Source organism: Lepisma saccharinum, chromosome 24 (genome assembly GCF_977018435.1).
Source record: "Lepisma saccharinum chromosome 24, izLepSacc3.1, whole genome shotgun sequence".
Lineage (NCBI taxonomy): Eukaryota > Metazoa > Arthropoda > Insecta > Zygentoma > Lepismatidae > Lepisma > Lepisma saccharinum.
Window position 1 is genome coordinate 54,985,806 of NC_139252.1, and position 23,323 is coordinate 55,009,128.

A 23,323-nucleotide genomic window follows, 5' to 3' on the forward strand; every position below is an offset into this window, starting at 1 on the left:
ATTCACAAAACGTTCTTATATTTCTGTGTACTTATTTTACAAACAATTTAATAAAAATACCTGAAGTACAAATATGCATTACAGATTTTTTTTAATGTATAGAAGACTCTGTTCGTCACTCTGCAGCATTTTCACAGATCTCCGTGGCCCTATGCAACCCAAATAAATACATTGTTGATTGGGTTGCAGGAAGGTCAGGGGCTCAGCCTGGAACCGCTGTCAGTCACTGTATTGATTGATTGAGTTGGTGTTTTAAGTCCACTTTATGCACAGTAAGACGAACCACTGTGTGCCTCCACCGGGTATCGAACCCGGACCTCTTGATCACAAGGCGACGACGCTACCACTATGCCATCGGGGAGGCTGTCAGTCACTGCAAGAATCGAAAAAGTGCAATTTTCTAGCTTGCTTACCATTCTGTTATCTCACGGTTGTTTCGTTCGTTTGCGGAAGTCTGTAGATTTGTTATTGAGAGAGAGAGAGAGAGAGAGAGAGAGAGAGAGAGAGAGAGAGAGAGAGAGAGACAGACAGACAGACATAGAGAGACAGAGAGAGAGAGAGAGAGAGAGAGAGAGAGACAGAGAGAGAGAGAGATAGAGAGAGAGATGGGAGAGGGAATGAGTTAAAGAAGGGGAGACGAAGATGGAAAGGGAAAGAGAGAAGAGAAAATAGTGAAACAGGGACGAGGAAAGAAACTAGAGAAAAATAAAATAAAAGAGGGAAAGGAAAACGATGTAAAGAAAAGAGAAACGAGAGAAGATAGAAAAATGAAAGATACAGAGGGAAAATGGAAGAGAGGAAAAGAAACAAGAGAAAATATAGGAGAATGAACAATAATGAAAATGAAAAGAAGAGGGAAAGAGGACGCAAGAACGAAATAAAGAGAAAATAAAGAAAAATAAAAAATAGAGAAAGAGGCGACACGGAGGAGGGGCAAGAGAGGAGCAATCTTTTCTCCAATGAAAACCTCCAAACTCGTTCTCTCCAGACAGAAATTCCTTCAGCCACCACCAGCCCAATGACATTATGGACGCGCTCCACTCACCAAGCAACGAAGAGACGGATGATGGAATTGCAATTTGCACCAACGCAACAACCGCAAAGTTTCTCGCGGCGCTAGTTTCGACACTTCGCCTTTCATTCCTTCCAATCGAGCAAATTGCTGCCTTGACGGGCCGAGGAACAGAGCAATCAGACGATTCGTTCCGCTAGTTGGGAACTGCTCGCTGCACCCAAATGCAGCCTGTGCACTTTTTCTCTTCGGTGCAGCAAACCTGTCGACACAGTTATTAGGGATAGGGCGAAAGCGTAGCGGGCACCCTATCGCTCATCACTAGCTTGAGGATTTGCCATAAAATACCCATTTTGCACCCTTAAAATCTATTTCTGAAAGGACTACACGAGTTTTATGTACCTATTTTTCCAGAACAACTTTCTAATAGTCTGGAGGGGGAGTATTTTTGTGTATATATATCGTCCTGTTTTGTACCTTGTTACATTTGTACTTGGTGCAGAGTCTGAAGAAGACCTTGCTAGAAGGTTGAAACGTTACGTTTAGTTTATGTTTTATAATAAATACATTTCTGCCTTGGTCAGCATATTGAGTTTTTCTTTTGCCTGTTTCAGTTACAAGTGCCTAAAATGGTAAAATATGAAAAATCTTATGCATTCCCATCGGATTCCTATTTTATTTTCCTTCTTTTGACCATGTCCATCAACTATTAGTACACATTTTGTTATTTCTGACGTCTTTTAGCCTGCCTATATGTCAACCTATAGTCTCACAACATCCGGCACTGACCAGAGGCATAATTAAAAAAAAATATTCACAGAGGCTGCGAGACTTGTATGATTTTACTTGAAATGAATGAATGAGAATTTTTTTTTGAGTTCGTCGGCACATGAGGCCACTTTTGCACCCTTCCAAGTGTACGAGGGAAAACCCTCTAATCTAAAACCCTTACCTTAAAGTTAAAGAAAGGGTTGTAACGAGACCTTTGAGAATGGTTAAAAGTGAAAGTTGTAAAGGGACCATGGATAGGACATACACAACACATTAATAAGGTAAGGAGATACTAAAAAAAAAAGAAAGTCTGTACTATTTTTGCTCCATTTGTGATACTATTTCTATTTGTTGAGGAGAGGGGACCATATCAGGGTTGTTAAAGGTGCAGCAACCTATACATCCTAATGGGTTCCGCTGCAGGACCGGAAACTTTTTTTCTCTCGCACAATTTAAATTCGGTCCAAATTGCATATTGTTTCATTGAAAAAAAGGTTCGTGGACCGTATTTAAATTAATCTGGAAAGAAGGTCCCTAGATCGAATTGAAATACTTTACACATACAAAGGTTCTTTACGGTCCAGAACGCATTTACGCTTGCTGATTTTCTCTCCTGGACCGGAATTCAATTTATTTAAAATTCCTGGACCTTCAACAACCCTGGACCATATTTGCTGCTTCGATTCTCCTTAGTTTCCAATTTGGTTCCTTGTGTAACACTGTTATGCTGCTCCGATGAATTCTGTGCGATTCATTCCATGCATGTTAATTTCGACCTACCTATTTCACCATTACGTGTGTGCTGCTTGTGTCCATCTCTACCCTCTTCTGTAGAGGGCTTCCAGATTCACAAGGAATGTTGTGTATGTACAAGATTACATGCTAATGTAGAACCAATATCACTAACATTCACAGAATTATTAGATAATGTCTCCAACCAATAAAGAAATTGAGTAAATATGCTTCGGCGCTGACGAACACACAGATCATTGAAAAAAATCCGACCACACACAAAAAAAAACTCATAAATGAGTGAAAATGCAGATGACTTATGGAAAAGAAAGCAGAAGCGTGGTACTCACCGTGGAGATGGTCTGAGGCACCTCATTGCGTCCGAGCATTTCCACGTACTCGCAAGGAAACATCCCGCTGCGACCGTCCACAGAGCCATACAGCCAGCCTGGAAGGAAAATTAACATCTGATGTCACCAGGATGGATAAAAAAACGATCATTATTTTAAAAAAATCATTTCTGATGATTTATTTTATTTTTGAAAAAACACGATTAAAATTGCTTGTATGGTTTTGGCACCATACATATGTCTTTCTGTAATAATAATAAATATTTCATTGTCATTAAGCTTGTACAGCAATAGACAACGCCAAGAAGAAAATACATGTGAAATATATTATAAAATAATATAAAATTATAACCCCTTTTATGTTTACGTTGCACTAAAATACAATATTTTTAATTTCAAGACATTCTTGAGTTGAGTACAATGGTGTAGAAACTAACCAAGCATACAGTTTATGTTTAAATACATTCATAAGCATATTTGTCACATCAAGAGGAGCTTATTAAATAGTCTTAATCCTAGATCTTCATAACTATTCAGGGATTTTGAGACTCTATGATAGGGTATATTTATACGCCTGCTGTTTCTTGTAGTATAGGAATGTACATCTTGTCCACTTTGTAGTTGTGGCAAATTTTTCTTTACATACAACAGCACAGTGTAAATATATAGATTTATCACAGTCATAAATTTTAACTTAATGAACAGTGGCTTACAATGAACTAATGTATAAAGGCTTTTCCTGGCAACGGCCCTGTAAAATATTTGAACAGTTTGATTAAAGCAAATAAAAAATATATATAAATACACTCTTTTCTGTTTCTGATACTGTTTATATGAACCTACTATGGAAGTGTTTGTTGAGAGTGTTAATGAAACTATAATCATTTCAGTAACTTTCTCCCAGTGAAAACAAAACATTCTGGATGCACTATATATAATTGTAGCTGAATTTTCGCAATATTTTAATCATAGTTTGCATATCAGCTGCCATGTTTATGTACAGTCTAATGATAATGACACTATTAACGGTTTAACATGATTAGTACTTTGTATGTTATTCTACACAAAGTGTTTGCTATTTTTGCCAATAAAAAATATTGAATTTTAAATCAAGATAAATTTAAGTGTGTTTAAAGTTTACATATTTCATTTCCTTTCCTATGAGCTTCACACCACGAGTACATATATTTTGTTTTTTTCTTGGAGCCTAATATGTACATTATTCTATAAATTATTTATTTAAATCAACGTGATTTAAACCAAACAACCATGTTAGTCATTGTTTATTATGTACATATGGAACAATCAAACTGCGCATACAAGAATGGCCATCACTAGGGCAAGGATTTTGATGCAAATGCAACTTTTACTTGGTAAAGCGGAAACATTGCATAAGCAGATAGAAATGTATTTTAGATGTAAGTGAATTAATTGGGATGCCTTTGTTAGGGCATTTTTTGACCCTTTTTGGAATAAAGGGCATTTTTTAAACTTTTTAAACCGTTTAAGTCATTTTTCGACCTTTTAAAAGTCATCTTATGCATTTTTCTACATTTTGGTGAAAGAAGGAGCATTTTACATGCAAATGTAACCCTTTGAAGGAGAGAGGTTACCGACTCTCGTCTCATTGCCTTCATCGCAGTTCTGAACGACTGTGTTTGGAGAAACAAATAAATTCTGTGCAGTATTGTTGACACTAGCTGTTGTGTAACAATTCAGCTCAGACAATGTGATTTCCCCATCTATCAATAAATACATTGTCGCCAGACGGATTATTGTTAAAGAAACAAGAGGTACAAAGTTTTGTGCTCTGTATTGGACATTTTGCAGGAAAGCAATTTGCATTCTATGGAATTGAAAGTGACTTAACAGCAAGTGCTATTGTTCATTTCAAGTATGCTCCTCTTGTGTCGGTGGAAGTCGAGAGAAATTTTTCCGTGTGCAAGGCTCTCTTGTCCGAAAACCGACAATAATTCAGTTTTGAAAATTTTCATATGATTTTCGTTGTATATTGCAACTCGATACTTAAAAGTGTGAAAGATGACAAAAAGTGAACTTTTTTACTTGTACTACCATACGCAATGAACATGTGATAGATACTGTAACGTTAATTTGTAATTTGAATTTCTGTTGGTAGTTTATAAATTTGTTCTACAAATTCTTCAGAATTCTAAGTTTATAGGGCATTTTCTTGCATGTGTAAGGTCATAAATGCATTTTTTAAAGGTCACTTTTTGGCAATTTTAAGGTCATCGAAATCCTGGCCCTAGAAATCACCAGAGATTTGCAACTGGCGATACGATAAATTGGGAAAACGTCAGAGATTTATGGCAACATCTGCATGCACAGTCCTTGACTTCTTATAATGCCCTCCGCTTCCCCCATCAGGGGGAAATCTTGTGATGTACTACATAGCGACAAAGAAAAGCTACTTCGGAGTTACCCAGCCTCTTGCCACTATTTCACCATTAAACAGGACAGGGGGGAGGGGTGGCAAAGTCGGATGTTCTTCCCTTGAGCGTTTGCATTTATTTGTTTAATCTTAAGGGTCATGATCTCGTGAAAGATTCACTCAAGCCTCCTTCAGCATTAACGGTTCATGAAATACCAGTCTCGACAACATCTCGGCCTCCGTGGTGGAGCGGTTATCACAGCGCGCTACGGTGCCAGGGGTCCCGGGTTCGAATCCCAACCTGGCCATGGGTGTCCTTCATCAATTTCAGCATCACTCATCCTCATCTTCGCGATTAGCCAAGAGTGGCAGAAAAGCAAAGTAAAATAATCCAGATCGAAGGGAAACTTGTTTAAACCTCAATGTCCTCGGACTCCATTACCTACTCCAATCACCTCGTGCATGGGACACAAGTCAATGCATTATCGAGGTATTACAATTAAATACTCAATTGATATCAACGAGACACCCCCTCCAAATACCAAAATTACTGACTACGCTTATGTAACTCACCACTCCTCGATTCAGGCATTCGACTTCCTACCTCCGCGTGAAATACACTGCGTAAACGTCAACGCATCACAAATGCGTATAGCAAGCGAAAAACAAAGAACACGCGATAGCCAAGACTTCCTCATGGCTGACGAAATCACTTCGCCCTTAGTCAGCTTCTACACAACGTGACATTTTGAAGAAATAACACTAACTTCGGCAGGTGCCAACCTTGTACACGGAATTAGAAAAATATATTTTCTTTGAAAGAGTTTATCACACGTGTCAATGCCTGCCTCGTTCTCGAAGTGTAAACTAGAAGTAATATGCACGGTGCGTTGTCACCTTACGAACTTTAAGGTAAATAATATTTCTTAATTTGGGATAGGCAGGGAAACACGTGAGGTCAGGGAATGCATTTAAGGCAGGCAGGGAGATTAGCGAACAAATTCAGGATTTCCCAACTTAGGAACTATGGAATAGGACGCCGAATTAGAAAATTAAATAAAAATAGGGAAATATCATGAAAATAGTTATATTTCTCATATATGTTAGCAGTAACATCTCCCATTTACGTACTATGAAAGACAATGTCAGGCATATGTCCACCCCTACTGAGTCTGCGCTCCACAAAATTATTGATAACCCTCTCGCAGATGTCTGTCCCAATGCCTCTAATCACCCGTATGATTTCTGCCTTCAGTTCCAAAAGGATTCGTGGTTTGTTGGCGTACACCTGTGATTTCACAAACCCCCATGAGAAGAAATCACAGGGTGCAAGATCACATGACCTTGCCGGCCATTCCTGGCCACCGTGCAAAGAGATCACTCGTTGCGGAATTCTTCATGGAGTTCCATATCGCAACCACAACAAACGAGTCAAAACAATTGAGGCTACATTAATCGGCATGACAACAGATACCAACATTGATAAGAACAGGTCTGCCAACCTCGAAACAAAACAATAGCACTCGGTTCAAATTCGGCGTCCTATACGGAACACCCTATATAAGGACCTGGATTGGGAACTTTCGTCATAGTTCCTGAGTTAGGACATCACAGTGGAGACACACGTGAAGTTAGCGAACAGGGACATGTCTCTAAGGTTTCCCCTTGCTAACGCCTCGTTTCGACTCGACGAACCTTTGAAAAACCAAATGTCACCCTGCATATACAGTACATAAGCAATCACACAGCACAGGATCACAACTGGCAGTAATGGATTGAGTTTGCTATTATCTATCTATATATCTCTATTATATATACGTATATATTTATATATAAAAAATTGGATGTATGTGTGTGTGTGTATATTTGTTTGTTCCGGCATAACTCTCGAACGCCTGGAGCAATTTCAACCAAACTTGGTACACATATCACTTGGAATCTGGAAATAAATACTGTGAGGGTAAGACACCCCTGGCACCCCTAGGGGTGTGGTGGGAAGGCGTGACATGTAAAAATAATCGAGAACCACCAATATTAAATACCGCACAGACATCCGTGACTCTATGCAATCCGCACAACGATAGTTTTTCTCGGGTTGTATAATATTCAGGCTGTGTTGCGAATGAAATCCATAGTTTTCGTGACACTCCCAATGCGGTTCAACTCAAAGTTCACCTATCGGCATAGGGGTTGAGAGGGGGTGAAAAATAAAATGCCACAAATGACATAGATTAGTGTCGAATCCATAGTTTTCGGAGTCGCTAAGCTAATTGGTGACATTCACGATCACATTTAACATTAGTTACATTTTAAACTCTAGTTAGAATTCATTATTTTCCTGTCTAATACAAGATTGGGATAAATAAATACGCGGCAACGCCGGGTAATCAGGTAGTTACAAATAAAATACGTGAAATATATGTATAATATATAATAGATATCCGTTATGTTTGAAGACCAAGGCCTTGAAGGAGACGAATATCTTTGTCTCGTCTTGATTTTTTGGATTTTTTTATCCCGAATCACGCGTATTCCCATGCTCCAATTTAAGTATAGGATTAATTTTACTTCGCTTTTCTGCTACTTTCGGCTAATCGTGGAGTTGAGGATGATTGGTGATATGATGAAACACAAACCACACAGGATTATGCTGGCTGTGGGTTCAGATGCCAGAGCCTCGTTAGTCTGAAAGAATGCAGTCCAGAGTGTACTATGTGGAAGGAAGATTGACAACTGGACACCTTCTGAAAGGATCATCTCTTACCAGAGGGTTATCCATAATTTTCCATTCATGGTGGGGTGTAAGGGTAAATTTAGAGCCAAAATGACCATAAATTGAGCCTTTGTGAACATTTTATGGGGTGTTGAGGACATTTTCTGGGTGTTAGGGGTGCGTGGAAAAATCATTGTCTCTTAAACCCCTTTGGCACTTCTAGGGCAGCCAAGATCGGCATGTCTACATGTTGGTTGTAACTCTACCCCATCATGGTCACACATAGGCGCCGACTCCATGGGGCTTGGGGGAGCTAGAGCCCCACCAATGTTAACGATGTGGGGGCAAAGCCCCCAAATAATTTTGCTTAAGAGGATCTAATGTATTATTTTGCTTCTCTTGTAAAGTCTACTCTGAATTGTGCCACATGAATTTAACATTAAATACACATTTGAAATGTTATAGACCATCAACTCTGGGGGGAGGGGGGCTATGACCAGAGACAGCAAAACACATTACTGATTACTATATACTAAGTATATAATTATGAGTATTGTTAACATTTTTACTAAAAAGAGTTTGAAAAGAAGATGTGTATGAAGTAGGAGAGTGGATGGGAGTTCGGGCTACAAATGGCTCTAACATGACATTCAAAACGAGATCATTGAGTTATTAGGGAGATCTGTTTTGCGCTCCGTGGAGGCAGATATTAAAAGTCGGGAATATTTTGCTATTATGGTTGACGAAACTTGTGACATATCCATCCGTGGACAATTAATATTCTGCATTAGAACTGTGAATAAAAATTTTGATATTTTTGAGGAATTCATGGGCTTTTATGAGATTCCGAACACTGAGGCCAAAACTTAAAAAAGGGAGGGAGTGAATCATTTATTAATTTATTTCAGTGATCAGAGGCCCCCCCCCCAATAATTTTGACAAGTCGGCACCTCTGTGGTCACAGTCAACACGTAACAGATAACGTACAAATAACATGATTGCGCTTTGGAATGCGAACAGCTTTCATCAATCCCTGTCATAGCACACGCCCTCGATTGTACGAGCCCTCAGAGACCCTAGATTCCCATTAGGGAATTCCTAAAAGGGTATCGAGGCAATTGGAAACGACCCACTGGCAACAATCTGCCGAGAGCGAGGATGCAGTGCGTGTGACCAATGGCTTTAGCGTTGCAAAAATCCAAATTCGCAACTTCCTGAGTCCTGGCTTCCGGTTTGCCTTGAGCTTGGCATGGGAAGCTTCACTCGAGAAAAAAATCCCCACCCAATTCTCCCCGTATGAACCAAATGAAGCGTTCCAAAGATAAAGCGCTAAATCTTTTTTTTTCCTGAGATCATTGTTGTTGAAACAGAATGGTCGTCCTTGTGTGGAACATGGCGTGGATCCCGCCATTTTCCTATCACCCGGGGAGGTATGTTTCGACCTTGGGTAATCAAGGGGAGTCCGGATCGATTTCTGTCGGCTGATTGATTGATATATTTTATTTTACTTCGCTTTTCTGCCACTTTTATAATCGCGAAGATGAGGATGAGTGATGATATGATGAAATTGATACAAGGACACTCACAAATAACACCGATGCTGGGATTCGAACCAAGGACCTCTGGCGTCGTAGTGTGATAACCATAGAATGTCAATCGAAAATTTCTTATTTCACGAATGTAATTTAACTATCACGCTGCTTTGAGGTAATTATTATAAGGAACTATTAATTGAAAGTAAGACTGGTACAGATTCTTTGCAAGAAGATCATAATTTCAAATTCTGGCAATGCTTTGGAAATACAGTGTCTTGCTAGTTTTGCCACGGAACAAATCACAGGAACGTCCATGATTGATTGAATTGGTGTTTTAAGTCCAATTTATGCACAGTAAGGCTAAGGCTGGGATCCGAACCACTATGTGCCTCCACCGGGTATCGAACCCGGGACCCCTTGATTACAAGGCGACGGCGCTACCACTGCGCCATCGGGGAGGCCCTGGAACGTCCATGATTCAACCGGTAGTAACCATGGATATCCGCAGAATTTTTTTCCATGGAGGTGGAAGCAATGTATTTTTTTCGGGGAGGGGGACAACGAGGCACATTTCCCCCCCTATAATGGTGATGTCCCCCAAAAAAAACACTGCTTCAGTTTGAACTTATCATGCAACGCGCACGGAATAATTAACATATATTACTATGACTGAATGAAATTTTAAATTTTTGTTGACTTTCATTTTCCAGGGGGCAGTGTCCTCCGTTCCCTTACCCCGACTTTCTGACGTTCATGGTTGTAACCATGCTAATAACGTGAATTTCCGAGTTAGTAACTTTCATTCATTGATTTTGCTGATTCATACCAGAAAAATATTGCAAGGGGGGGAGGGGACCGCCATATCACTTAATTGTCGTCACCCTCCCCTCTGACCTACCGTCTTATGCTACTGTACTCAAATTTCTGGTAAATCCGTGCATACAGCACCGCGCCATGAAGGGACATTTTGGGGATGTGGGAGTAGGGCCCCACACATCTCTATCTCTGCCATTTTTTAAGGTGATGTGATCAGCATCCCGCTCCGGTCGACTTTACCGCCCCAGGTACCCACTGATTGGTGGCTGGGTGAGCCCCAGAGCCGGTTTATGTGGGGAGAAGGCCGGAAAAACTCCGATCTTAGATCACTCAGAATCGAACCCGGTCTCCCGCGTGGCAGTCAGACTAGACCACCTCGGGTCTGGCGAATTTCTTGTGCCATAACGAAATAACATCTGGATTGGTGTAGACCGCTTGTACTCAATACAATATATATGTTATGTTGTGTAAACAGTTAAAAAGTAAGAATCACGAACCTTCCGACCTTCTGTAAACAACCGTCTCACTTCGAGTAACGTATCACTCCGCGCCAGCTGTTCGTGAATGGTGCGGCTATCATATGCTGCTCGCTCGCAACCTTTAATTTTACGTAACATGGAAAAACGTATTCTTATTTTAACTGATAATCTACACATTGAAGTATAATAAATATTCTACAAGTGATTAAATACGTGTTCTTGTTCAAGAATGAACATATTTTTCTACGCCAAAAGTTCCATTTATCTGACACTGGGTTAACAGATCCCCCTTCCCCCCCTCCTCTCAGAATGACAGCGCCAAAGTTATACAAGAGAGGGAGAGAGAGATTCGTTTCAGTAATTCAAGCCTTTTGGTTTTATTTCCACCAAATTATTGTCCAACATTGTTGACATGTGGAGTATTGTCTTCTCCTATGTGCAACAAATATACCGCCAGTTTTAGCAGAAGCTAAACAAAGATAAGCCGGGGAATAAAAAGAGCTTGTTTATCTTTCTCTCGGTTTCTCGTGCACTAGAAAACAAGAAGACGCTAATAAGCACATTATTTACGCACGTCTCATGCAAGTAATGTATGTTCTTACCTTGATTCAGTACTTCCTTTTTGAACTTGAGGCATTTTCGGCGCTAGACATCATCCTGTCCGAGTACGGTCTGTCAAATTTGCTTGCCAAAAAGGAACTCAACGTGGCACAAGAGGCGATTTAACGTCGACTGCTAAAATTGGGGAGATCGTCATCAATCATCACTATCAACATCTTCTCCACAGTGGACAGGACGGCTCTTTGATTGAAAGAATACGAAAGCACCTCGCATTGTATTGAGCTTATCTCAAAATCGGTGTACTTGTTTATACAAGCAACAACGTGTTTTTTTTCTCGGGACTCACAACTTGACCGGTCGTTTTCCTTTCTTTCTTTCACCACACCGAAAACACAAAGACGCAGACACACAATTACACTTGGACACCAACTTCACTGCTTGCTCAGGCACCGACACAGAGTCACATAAACGTTAAGAACAACCTGCTTCTTGCCACTTTTCAAACGGCTGTATTTCCGAAAGACTACTCTGAAAACACGGGAGACCTTCCTGCACGCATGGAAGTCGCCATGTTCGAAACTGGCGCTATTTTCTTGCTGTTCACGTGATCGATTGTAATTTATACAATAATCACATATTATTATTATAAACAGAAACCTTTAATGAAAATATATTTTAAAAAGTATAATCCAATGTAATTTACACGTTTTTCTTCCATTGGCGTACTTTCATAGAACGGACTACATGATGCGGAAGAAATCCGTTATTAGGCTGTTGCCAACCACAATACTTCTCACTAAGTCAAGTACAGAAACGGAAGTGGCATGTCGATTGTCGGCATATGATAGTGTGATTTCACATTGTCAGTGACGATCCTCCGGGGATGGGGAAAGGGGTGTGACGCAGGAGTCGATCTATAATACAGAGGTGTTCACCATTCGGATGGTGACATCCTCACACTCCGAAATACTTTTGCGGGTGAAGGAGGGCAGGCCGTAGGGTGAGGGAGGTTGATTTAAAATGAACACCTCACAACAAGAGAGAAGAAAAATGTGAATATTTAAAAATTCACCCCCAAATATGCATTTTATTTTATATGTAGCGCACAATGAAATGTGACTGCCTCAAAATATTTCTGTATTCTACAGTCTTCTTTCCCCACTTTTATGCTTCTCTAAGTTGCCGTTTTAGTTTCCCTTGGTGTCTTTGCTGCATAATTATTAATTTAGTCAATCAAATCATATGTATTAGCTTACTTTCATTATCTATAATAATAAATCATAACACTTTCCAACATCAAATAAATTTAATGAAGAAAGCCCGGTTTCAAAACGTAATGTATCTATCTCATGTGTCACATTCTTCTAGCAAGTTTTTTTTAGTGAAATATGAGAGAAAATTAATCCTTTAAAACGGAACCGTCTTACTTCTGGGGGATAAGATGTACTTGATTTTTTTTTAATTTAGCGTTGCTTTTCTTCCACTTTTGGCTAATCCCGACGATGAGAATGAGTGATCGTCAGATGAAATTGATGAAGGGACACTCACAAATAACACCCATGCCGGGATTCGAGCCAGGGAACTTCGGTGATGAGTCTGAAAATCGGCCACCAGGCAAGATGTACATTTTTTTAACTTTTCGTTTAACATACATTCAATAACTTTCAACAGGTCATCACTCAGTGATACACTGCTTATTCCGCATCTGTTGACAAATGTAATGTTTTTACACATTTAAGGCTATGTGGATTATTTTTTTTCCATAAGTTTGCAACACTGTTAGGGTACACGTGCTTTTGTTTACAGAAGGTCTTAAGTTCTATGATTCTCACTTTAGTTAGTGTTCTAGAAAAGAAAACCGCAAAGTTAAAAAAAGAAATTCCAGCAGCCGTGCACTGTAGTAGTTTCTCGCGGCGCCACCAGATGTCAGACTTTCTCCGAGCGCTGCAAGGTTCAATTCCTTCTGAGCAGATGGCAGCACCGAGGAACGGAACGAAGAAGTATTGCAACAACTTTCACTTCACCTAACAGAGTACGAATACAATAAATATACGTTTATTCGTAAATGTCTTCCCAAATGCTCAAACAATCAAACCCTACAGCAACTTCAAATAACATTCCGTCTGTCCAAGATAAGGACTGCACTAAATTACTTTTAAACAGTCCAGGATATTCAAGCGATTGTAGTAATTTCTATTAAGATTTCTATCACATATCGTATAAATGCGAATCTCCTTTTTGTTTGGTAAAATAATAAACACACCAAACCGAATCTATGAATAAATTAATTGCATTACATAGTATTGCATATATTTTGCATTAATAGAAGCAGTGTTGTATATTTGTATTATACAATCCCGAATGTCTTTGGCTCGCTTTAGACGAAAAGCATACTAGGTGGTTTCAGCATGCTCCCCCCTGACCCATTTCCAGTGATAGTAGAGACCTGTAATTTTATATGTAACATTTTTCATTCTTTAGACTAATATCCACAAAGTTTCAAGAATTTACAACAAATTCTCTTTTTATTACAGGTTGATGATCAGTAAGAAGTGTAGCCACATGTGAAAAAATGGAAAAATCTGAGGAGTGATAAAATATTTACTCAAGAAAAATGTAACACCGAAAGACGTCCATGCAGATATGGTGGGGACTCTTGGAGACTCTAGCCCCTCATATGACCTAGTGAAGAGATGGTGCCGTGAATTTAAATGTGGTCGGCAGACCTGTGAAGATGAGCATGGTGGTGGCCCATCTGCAACGGTGACCACGCCAGAAATGATTACAAAAGTCCGCCATATAGCAGACACGTGTGGCATCTCAACTGGCAGTGTGCATCCAATTATTCATAATCATTTGTTAATGAAAAAGATCTCTGCACGTTGGGTCCCGAGAATGCTGACGGTCGACCAAAAGAGGACACGTTGTGTGGCAAGTCAGAACCTGTTACGGACAAAAGGCTGACAAGCCAAAGTTTCTGAAGAGATTTGTTACAATGGATGAAACGTAGGTTCACCACTTCGATCCCGAAAGTAAACGCCAAAGAATGCAATGGAAACACCCCCATTCTCCACCCCCAAAGAAATTCTAGGTTCAACCATCAAAGGGCAAAGTGATGGCATCTGTGTTCTGGGATGCAGAAGGAATTCTTTTGATAGATTATCTCCAACAGGGAAAGACAATCGCAGGTGTTATTTTGCAACCCTAATTGAAGAATTACGTACTGCCATCAAGGAGAAACGCCGCGGAATGTTGGCCCGTGGTGTGTTGTTCCATTGTGACAATGCTCCCGCCCACACCTCCCAAGTTGCGGTGGCTGCAATTCATGCAGCAGGGTTCGAAATTGTCCCTCATGCCCCTTATTCTCCAGATCTGGCCCCCAGTGACTTCCACCTGTTCCCGAACATGAAGAAACACCTTCGTGGAAAACATTTTGCCAGTGATTCCGAGGTTATGGATGTTGTGAATGCTTGGTTGCAGGACCAACCAAAATAATGTTTTTCTGCTGGGATTGAAGCACTGGAAGGCCGATTGGAAAAGTGTGTTAATGTTGCAGGGGACTATGTTGAAAACTGACAGTGATTTGGTTTTCCTACGAGGGTTCCTTCTATGTCAGGGGCGGAGCATGCTGAACCACCCTTAACATTTTTCTTAACATTTACGCCACGACCAAAATACTATCGTGTAAAGTGAAAATTTTTTATGGCATTTCTGATGCCATGGCATATTTCATGGCATTTTTCAAGGATATGATCGGTCCAATTTCAGTGGCATTTTTCATAGCAAGACCAATCAGAAACGACCTCTAGGTCACGAGTGAAGTAGTAATGGCGGCCGAGTGAGATGTAAACAATATACCACTTCACATTTTTAAAAGCAGATAACTATTCAACCGAGAGGAATAACGTTTTGTATTAAATGCTTTTAGGTACAAAAGAATGGCACAGCTTGAATCCACACATTACAACTTTTACTGTACACGTATGGAAGAATATTTTAGTTGATTCAATTGTAAACACCGTGCACTTACCATAGATGGAGTAACTCGATGTGCCTTTCGTGCTGTATCTATTACGCACTGTAATCTCAAAAGCTAACCAAAATGTTACATGAAATGCTTTCGTGTCAAGTACTATCTGCTACAAGATTTTTGGAAGCTTTTACATAGCATTTATGCTAGCAAAAATGTTAAAGGAAATGCTTTCGTCTAAAGCCGGCCATACTAAAAAATATCTCTCATTTTCGTCTTTGGGGAAACTACACGCAGCGGCTTAAAACACACATTTCACCAATCACGTCCTGAAGGTGGACCTCACCTCACCTCACCTCATAACATACGTGTATTTGACACATATAATTTCATTTCAGTCACAGTCACACACGTTATCATTGCAATTATTGCAACGCGCTTGCAATAATTGCAATGATATCTTAAAACTGGAGCAGTGTTTTTTTAAAAAAATAATTTATAAGGGGAAATGTTCCTCGTTGCAACGTCCCTCCAAACAGTTGGAAAAAAACATGCGGATGTCTATACTTTTCACAGTTGTAATATAATTTTGTCCCTTCATTGAAACCCCATTTATAAGCAGTGATTTATCCACACACCCCCAAAGCCCCCTAAAATTTTTCGCAAGGGCCCAATTTATGGTCATTTTTGCTCTAAATACACCCTTACACCCACAAAATGATTTTTTTTTTTTGGATAAACCCTGATTACAAGTTTACCTTAGTATACCGTTAACTTTTAACTGCTTGTTAATTTACTATGTACAGGAAGAGAGGTTGCCAACTCACCTTTCTGCAGGTACTGATCCTTGTTGATGACCTTGATGACGTCACCCTTCTTGAAGCTTAGGAGCGTGGGCTCCCGAGTGAAATAGTTCGCCACTGCTCTGACGTACTCGTGGCTGCCCTGGAAGAACAAGGGAAGGAACAGGATTAACACTAATTCTATTTATCCAACAAGAGAACGAACTTATAGTTGTTTGCATCCTGAATGTTCACATTTCGCTCTATTCCCCATCCACCGTAAGAACAAAGTTAGTATAAACAAAATCACGTGACTTCTAAGAAGTAGTTCCTTTTCAATATGTTAGTTCTGGTGTTATTTTGCTCATGAATATATTGCTCGTAGATGTACAGCTTGTAATGTAAGGTCCCAAAGCAGGGTCCTTATACAGGGTAATTCAAAATGAATGGTGCAACTTTACACAGTTATTATGACGTTACTATTTATGATAGAAAATCAGACAAGGCATCAACATGAATAGAAAGTGTGCAAGTTTTACAAAGATTTAACATGGGAACCACGTGTAATGCGGTAAACATCCAAACGATAATCCAGTACTTCGGTAAACATTCAAACGATAATCCAGTACTTCGATAAACATCCAAACGATAATCCAGTACCTCGGTAAACATCCAAACGATAATCCAGTACTTCGGTAAACATCCAAACGATAATCAAGTATTTGCTATGCATGAGACAGCAATTCATTGTCCATGGTTTCGAAGACACTAACAATTCACAGTTCTAACTTTGGCAAATCTTTCGGAAGGGTGAAACATGTGCATTACTACCAAAACGCACGTGGAAATGTCTTTGCACCATTGCGAGTGAATCAGTTCTTGATAGCTCCAACACACGATACACCTTCTACTGGTCACTAGCCATTTTGCAACACTGGCGATCCTGGTGGAACAGCAAATTAGCCAAAAGTGGATCAAAAGACGAAGTAAAATGAAGCAAATCAAAATCCAAATTAAAAATCAAGAATGCTTCCACCTAAAGCTACTGTACTGGTATAACCCTCCAAATCATGCAAGCCCTTGGGTGTCCCCTGATTTTGTTTTGTAAAGGGGGGTGAGGAGAGACCATTGATAAAACTTCATTTCTAGAAATAGTAGCAATAATAATAATTATTATCACTGTTATAATAGTTATTTTACAATAATAAAACTATTGAAACAAACTATTTCCAGTCCAAATTTATTATTATTATTATTATTATTATTATTATACAAATTGAGATTTTGCTATTCGGATCCACTTGATAAATCGATATCCAGCACTACTGTTTTCCATTATTTTTAACTGTTTTTCAGAGTTATTGTATTTTGCTATTAACATTTGCACGCCTCGTTCAAGAAGGGGATTTAAAATTTTGGGGAGAAATTTAGTCACAAAGTTTATGTAGTGTGACCACTCACACAAAACTATGATTTTTGTAATTTTGGAAACTGCAGAAACGTTTATTACTTGGACTAAATGATATAATTGGAAAATATAACCTAGTTTCTGCATTTTACACTATTCTTTCTCGATATAATGCACGTTTATTTTGATTATTCTGTTCGAATGTGAACTTTTATATAAAAATGGATGTATGTGTGTGTATATGTATGTTTGTTCCGGCATAACTCTCGAACGCCTGGAGAAATTTCAACCAAACTTTGTACACGCGTGACGTACAATCTGGAAATAAATGCTGTGGGGGTAAGACACCCATGGCACCCCTAGGGATGGGAATGGGAAGGGGGTGACATGTAAAAATAATCGAACACGACCGATATTAGTGTGGAATCCATAGTTTTCGGGGTCGCTAAGATGAATAGTGACACTCCGAATGCCGTTCAACTCCAAGTTCATTACTAGGGCCCGGGACTTTATGTTAAAACATATTTTTCATTTGGCTTCGGATCTAATATTGTGGTGAGTTCTTTACATATCTGACGAAAATCAGTCGAAATAGACAAACTTGACAAAGTATATTTTGACATATTTCACCAATTTCGCGTTTTAACAACATATTTTTTTCAATTTTGTTGTAATAAGACATATTTCTGTATAATTTCGTAATTCTCTCGCTCATAATCGGTTATTTCATAATTTTTTCTTCGTAGCTTTAGCACAACGGATAGTTCATATTGTCAATGGCAGGATATGGAAAGGCAGGAATGAAGGTGCTGTCTTTTGTTAGTAGAGAACAATAATACCCCACTTTTTTTATCCCGCCGACAATTGATAGCCATGCAAACATTATTGAGGGAAAATGTTCTCTTTCATTGTTGCACGGGAAGTAAAGAAGTTTCGTTCTCATTTCTTTGCCTTCTTCGCTTTTCACAAAAATCAGTCAAAAGTAAAAATAACATTCGGTACAATACAGCCCCTACTCTACTCTATCGGGTATGGGAGAAATTCGAGAGTACTGTTGTGCATATTTTTGGCTATACTGGGAATATTTCTGCATTTTTCTGACATATTTGTAATTTTTCATGACATATTTTCCAATTTATATGACATATATATATATATATATATATATATATATATATATATATATATATATATATATATATTACAGTTTTATATGACAAAGTCCCGGGCCCTATTCATTACCTATTGGCATAGGGGTTCAGAGGGGGTGAAAAATAAAATGTCAAAAATGACCTACATTAGTGTTGAATCCATAGTTAATTGGTGACATTCAAAAAGAACGAAAGAAAGAAAAAGAAATAAGGAAAGACACGATGACATTTGAGAGAGAGAGAGACACTTACTTTCTCGATCATGATCAACAAGTGACAGGGGCAGTCTATTAAGTACTGCGGAGTGGATTAAAGATCGACATGTTTCTTCCACGGACAACTTTAATAGAAGATTGCGATAAATAAATACCCCAAGCAACGCCGGGTAATCAGCCAGTTAATAAAAATACGCGAGTTTCTGCTTTTCTGTAACTTGAAATGGACGATGTCAACTTCCAGGGTGGTCGACGGACCCATTCAACACCACTTGCCGACGCCAATGTGGAAGAGACAAATTCTTAGGCTTACCTTACGTCCGGGATTAGCCCGCACAGTCTTGGTTTTTTAGTCTTGTCCGGGGTTTTGAGAATCTGAACATGGAAAGAGCTACCGGTATTGAATATTCACGACCAGAATTTATGACCGTCAAGGATCGATCTATTACAACAGTGGTTTCCAACTTCAAAAGGTCCGAGGGCCAAAATTATATCCAGCAGTTGATTGGCGGGCCGCATTTTTTTGGGGGGGGCGGAATTAAAAATTACAAAGATTGTAAGTACTGAACAGAAAATTGAGGTCGATGTGCTTCTTTCATTAAAGTTGGAATGTCCACTTCAATTTCTGTACTTGAAAGTCTCAGAAGGTGAAGCAGTGAAGAATCTGCCAGTCGGCTTCTGTAGCGGTTCTTGATGAACTTCATTGAAGAAAAAACACTTTCACACGTGTATGTACTGCCGAACATCGATGTCATTATTTGCCCAAAACTACGAAGCTTTGGAAAGCGTTCCTTTGAAAGGTATTCGAAAAACTCGGGCCCCTTTTCTTGCCTAGTTTGAAGGAAATCGCCTTGCAAATCACACAATTCAAATAGGAGAGAAAAGCTTCTTGTTCTTCGATGTTAGCACCAAGAGGATTGCTAAATAGCTGGATGCTGCTTTTAAGTTCTTCAAAATCTTTAAATCTGGAGTCAAACTCGTCCATTATTTCTTTAATATTTGCACTGAATTCAGAAAAGTCCAGTGTTTCTTCATCTTCTGCTAGCCGCCAACAGCTTGGAAAATGGACCAGGTTATTCCTCTCCAAAGTAACGTTGAAAATCATCAGTTTATTACGATTCCCTGCAATTCCGCATAGCGAAGAGGTGGGAAGCGGGCAAGTTCATTCCGCATAGCGAAGGGGTTGAATGCATGGTGTGAAGAGAACGTTACGTCACTTTAGATTCTTCTGATGATCATTATTGACTGCAAAATCAATTCTACCTGTGATATTGTCTTTCTTCACAGAGCTTCCGTTAATTTAACAGCAAAAATAGAACGTATTTTAATAAAATTACATGAAATTAATGTATTTTGCAAACAGGCTTCGCGGGCCGCAAAAAAGGCATCGCGGGCCGCCAGTTGGAAACCCCTGGATTATAAGGATCGATTATAACTTTTCTCTCTTCGAGATATCGACTCCCGACCGGTTCCGTACTTCCGTAAGCGTCTTGGTGGTCTTGCAAGCGTGTGAAGTAACTCGTCTACACGTTTTTGATAATTACAAGTATTTACAAGGGCTTTGCATTTGGCAATGGGCAAGAGAAAGTGTGTATTTCACGTTAACGTGTTTTATTTGAAAATCCAGAAAGTGAATTGTATTTGAAATTTTTGCATGGTTCTCTACAGTTATTTAATAATGTAGTTTTGAAATTGGAAGCTAATTCTATCACAGCAACAGAAGCATTTTAGACATATTCTCAATTACTTTGTCAACTTCAGGAAAGAAAACCCCATAATTTATACCATCTTCTGCCAAAGAATTGCTATGCACTCTTAAAAGAAAATAATGATGTTCAGGAACAAAAATTCTTTTTAAGCGTATACAATTTTCATAATTCTAGTATCTAATACTTAAAGTTGTGGAGAAACAATAATAATAATTAATAATATTAATAATGTTCCAATAAAATGTTAAGGCTTTTAAGTAATTTCAATTTATTTTTGTAAAAAAAACTGAAATTCAGCAGTAACGAGTTAATCGCAAATATGTCCTGGGTTGGACCCAAGAAAATATGGTAAGCCTACAAATTCTCATTTATTTTTTAATATCCCTTCGGCAAAGTACTCCCGCATTCCACTCACTCCCCCTCTCTTTGTGTTATCCTTGTCAAGTCCTTTCCAATTCTCTTCTACGAAGAGAAGAAGCGACCCAAGACGTGGATCCGAGATATCGCAAGGGAGCAATTAGCCGAGAGGGAGAAGCGATGCGATGCGATGCGTACGTGATCGCTCGACCGCCTTTCCAATGGCTTTCGACCCCGCGACAGTGTTGCCAACTTATTAAAGGTCACTAATGCCGAAATTTGATTGATTGATTGATTTCGTTTATTTTACTTCGCGTTTTGTGCCTCTTGGCTAATTTGCGAAGATGGGGATGAGTGATGAAATGATGAAATGGATGAAAATGGATATTCACAAACAACCATACCCGACCGGGATTCGAACCCGGGACCCTTGGCGTCGCAGCGCGATGTGCTAACCACTCGGCCACAGGGTCGGGCACTAATGCCGAAATTAATTATTTTTATGGCGACTGTCGTAATATTTTCCCGTCTGATTCGGAACTAGACAAAATAATTTGCAGAACTGAACTTGAGTATCGTGTTTTCAATGTCCTAAGGACAAACAAGGATTACGATTTTGTTTATGTTATAGCGTTTTTACTGCTTTTCACTAATCGCGACGATGGGGATGATGGTGAGTTCGGCGGGTTCGAACTAAATGTCTCAGAGATGATGATGATTAACAATAATAATTAAAATAAAACCATTGAGTTGAGTTGGTGTTTTAAGTCCACTTTATGTACAGTAAAGCTAATCGGGAATGCACCTACAGTTTAAAGTCGGATCCGAAGCACTACGTGCCTCGTAATAAAACAATTGCAATTACATTGAATTAAAATATGTAAATTAATTTTGTAAGATGTATAACAACGTGTATTCATTATCTAATTTGCGTGTAGTTAAGATCGCCAGAATTTGCATACAAGCAAGTGTCCTGACAAGTTATTTAATGCCAAATAGATAAAGAATTGAATATTAATTGACGAGTATTCTATGTATATTATCTTATGCAGTAGTGCATAAATCTTCCTTGGTACTGCCCCTCAAAGCCGTGTGCTCCCAATCGAATCCTTCCCTTCCTTTAAGTTCGGCGGAGGTAAATGGCCACCTGGACCCCTCCTCTAAATACGTTCTTGCCCCGCACAGAGGAATTAACTACGGGGCATTCCCTGACATTCGCTACGAGACTCGGCGGCAAGCGGTCCGGCGTCAGCGCTTGTCTTTCCCGGTGAACGGGTCCGCGACAGTCGCAGGCTACAGTCTGTTTTTTTCGCTCTCCCTGCCTTCGCTCTCTTTCCCTTTCTGTTGACGTTGCAGACTGACGCCACTATAATCCTCCCTCGGAAGTTGTGTTGTGTCGTGTCCGTGTGTTGAAGATTGTGGCTTAATGTGGCACCACAAAAGTTTACATTACAACAAAGGATTTATCTTGTCCAGTGTTACTTCGGAAAGAGGAATTGTGGAGAAGTGCGACGACGTTTTGCAACGAAATTTCCTGGTGTTCCCGTTCCACATAGGACCACTATATTAAACCTCGTAAAAAAAATTAGAGTAACAGGGTCAGTTCTGAATTAAAGTAGAAAGAAAAACCCACGTGTACTTACTGAAGAAAAACTCGATGAGATAGGACAAAGGTTAGAACAGTCTCCTCGGAAATCTATCCGCCGCCTCTCACAAGAAACGGGTGTTTCAAAAACCCTGTAGGTCCCCCGATTTGTCAGCCTGCGATTTTTATTTATGGGCAAATCTATAAAATAAAGTATACAAAGACAATCCGCACACCATCCGTGAGTTAAAAGAGAGTATTGTACGAGAAATTGGGAGAATTATAGTAAACGAACTTGCACGTGTGAATGTCAATTTCCTTCGGAGATGCCAGGAATGTGTCGCAGCAGAGGGACATCATCTTCAACACCTTCTGTAGTCAAGGTTAGTACATAATATGAAAACTGTAATTTTAATAGCCGACTCTACCGACTGTTGCGGACCCCGTTCGCCGGGAAAGACAAGCGCTGACGCCGAGTCTCGTAGGGAATGGGAATACTCTGTAATTGCGAGCCTTGATTCGAGAACCTCAGTAGCCAGTACACAGGGTGTACTACGTGGGCCTCTCCGATGGCGTAGTGGAATCTCGAACGCCTTGTAACCAAAAGTGGATCGGATTCAGAGACGCCAACTTAAGATAAATTTGGGGGGGGGGGATGTACACTTCTTTGGGGTCAAGAATCAAGATCGGCATAAACAATACTTTATATATGTAAATATACATAAAATGTGTCCTTCTACGTGAATTTTCTTGGGGGGGGGGGGCAGAAAGTGCCTTGCGCCCGC

The 23,323-nt window shown here is 39.5% G+C and overlaps 1 protein-coding gene across 11 annotated transcripts in view; it reads right to left on the bottom strand.

Moving 5' to 3' along the window:
* The window catches only part of LOC145978267 (unconventional myosin-XV-like), a 536,876-nt gene that overhangs the window by 145,783 nt on the left and 367,770 nt on the right, over positions 1-23,323 (bottom strand). For all 11 annotated transcript variants that reach the window (XM_083110775.1, XM_083110774.1, XM_083110769.1 and 8 more), the window contains 2 exons: positions 16,159-16,276; positions 2,866-2,963 (listed from right to left, as the gene is read on the bottom strand). In XM_083110775.1, coding sequence (XP_082966901.1) covers positions 2,866-2,963; positions 16,159-16,276 — 216 coding nt within the window. The remainder of the gene's footprint in view (positions 1-2,865; positions 2,964-16,158; positions 16,277-23,323) is intronic.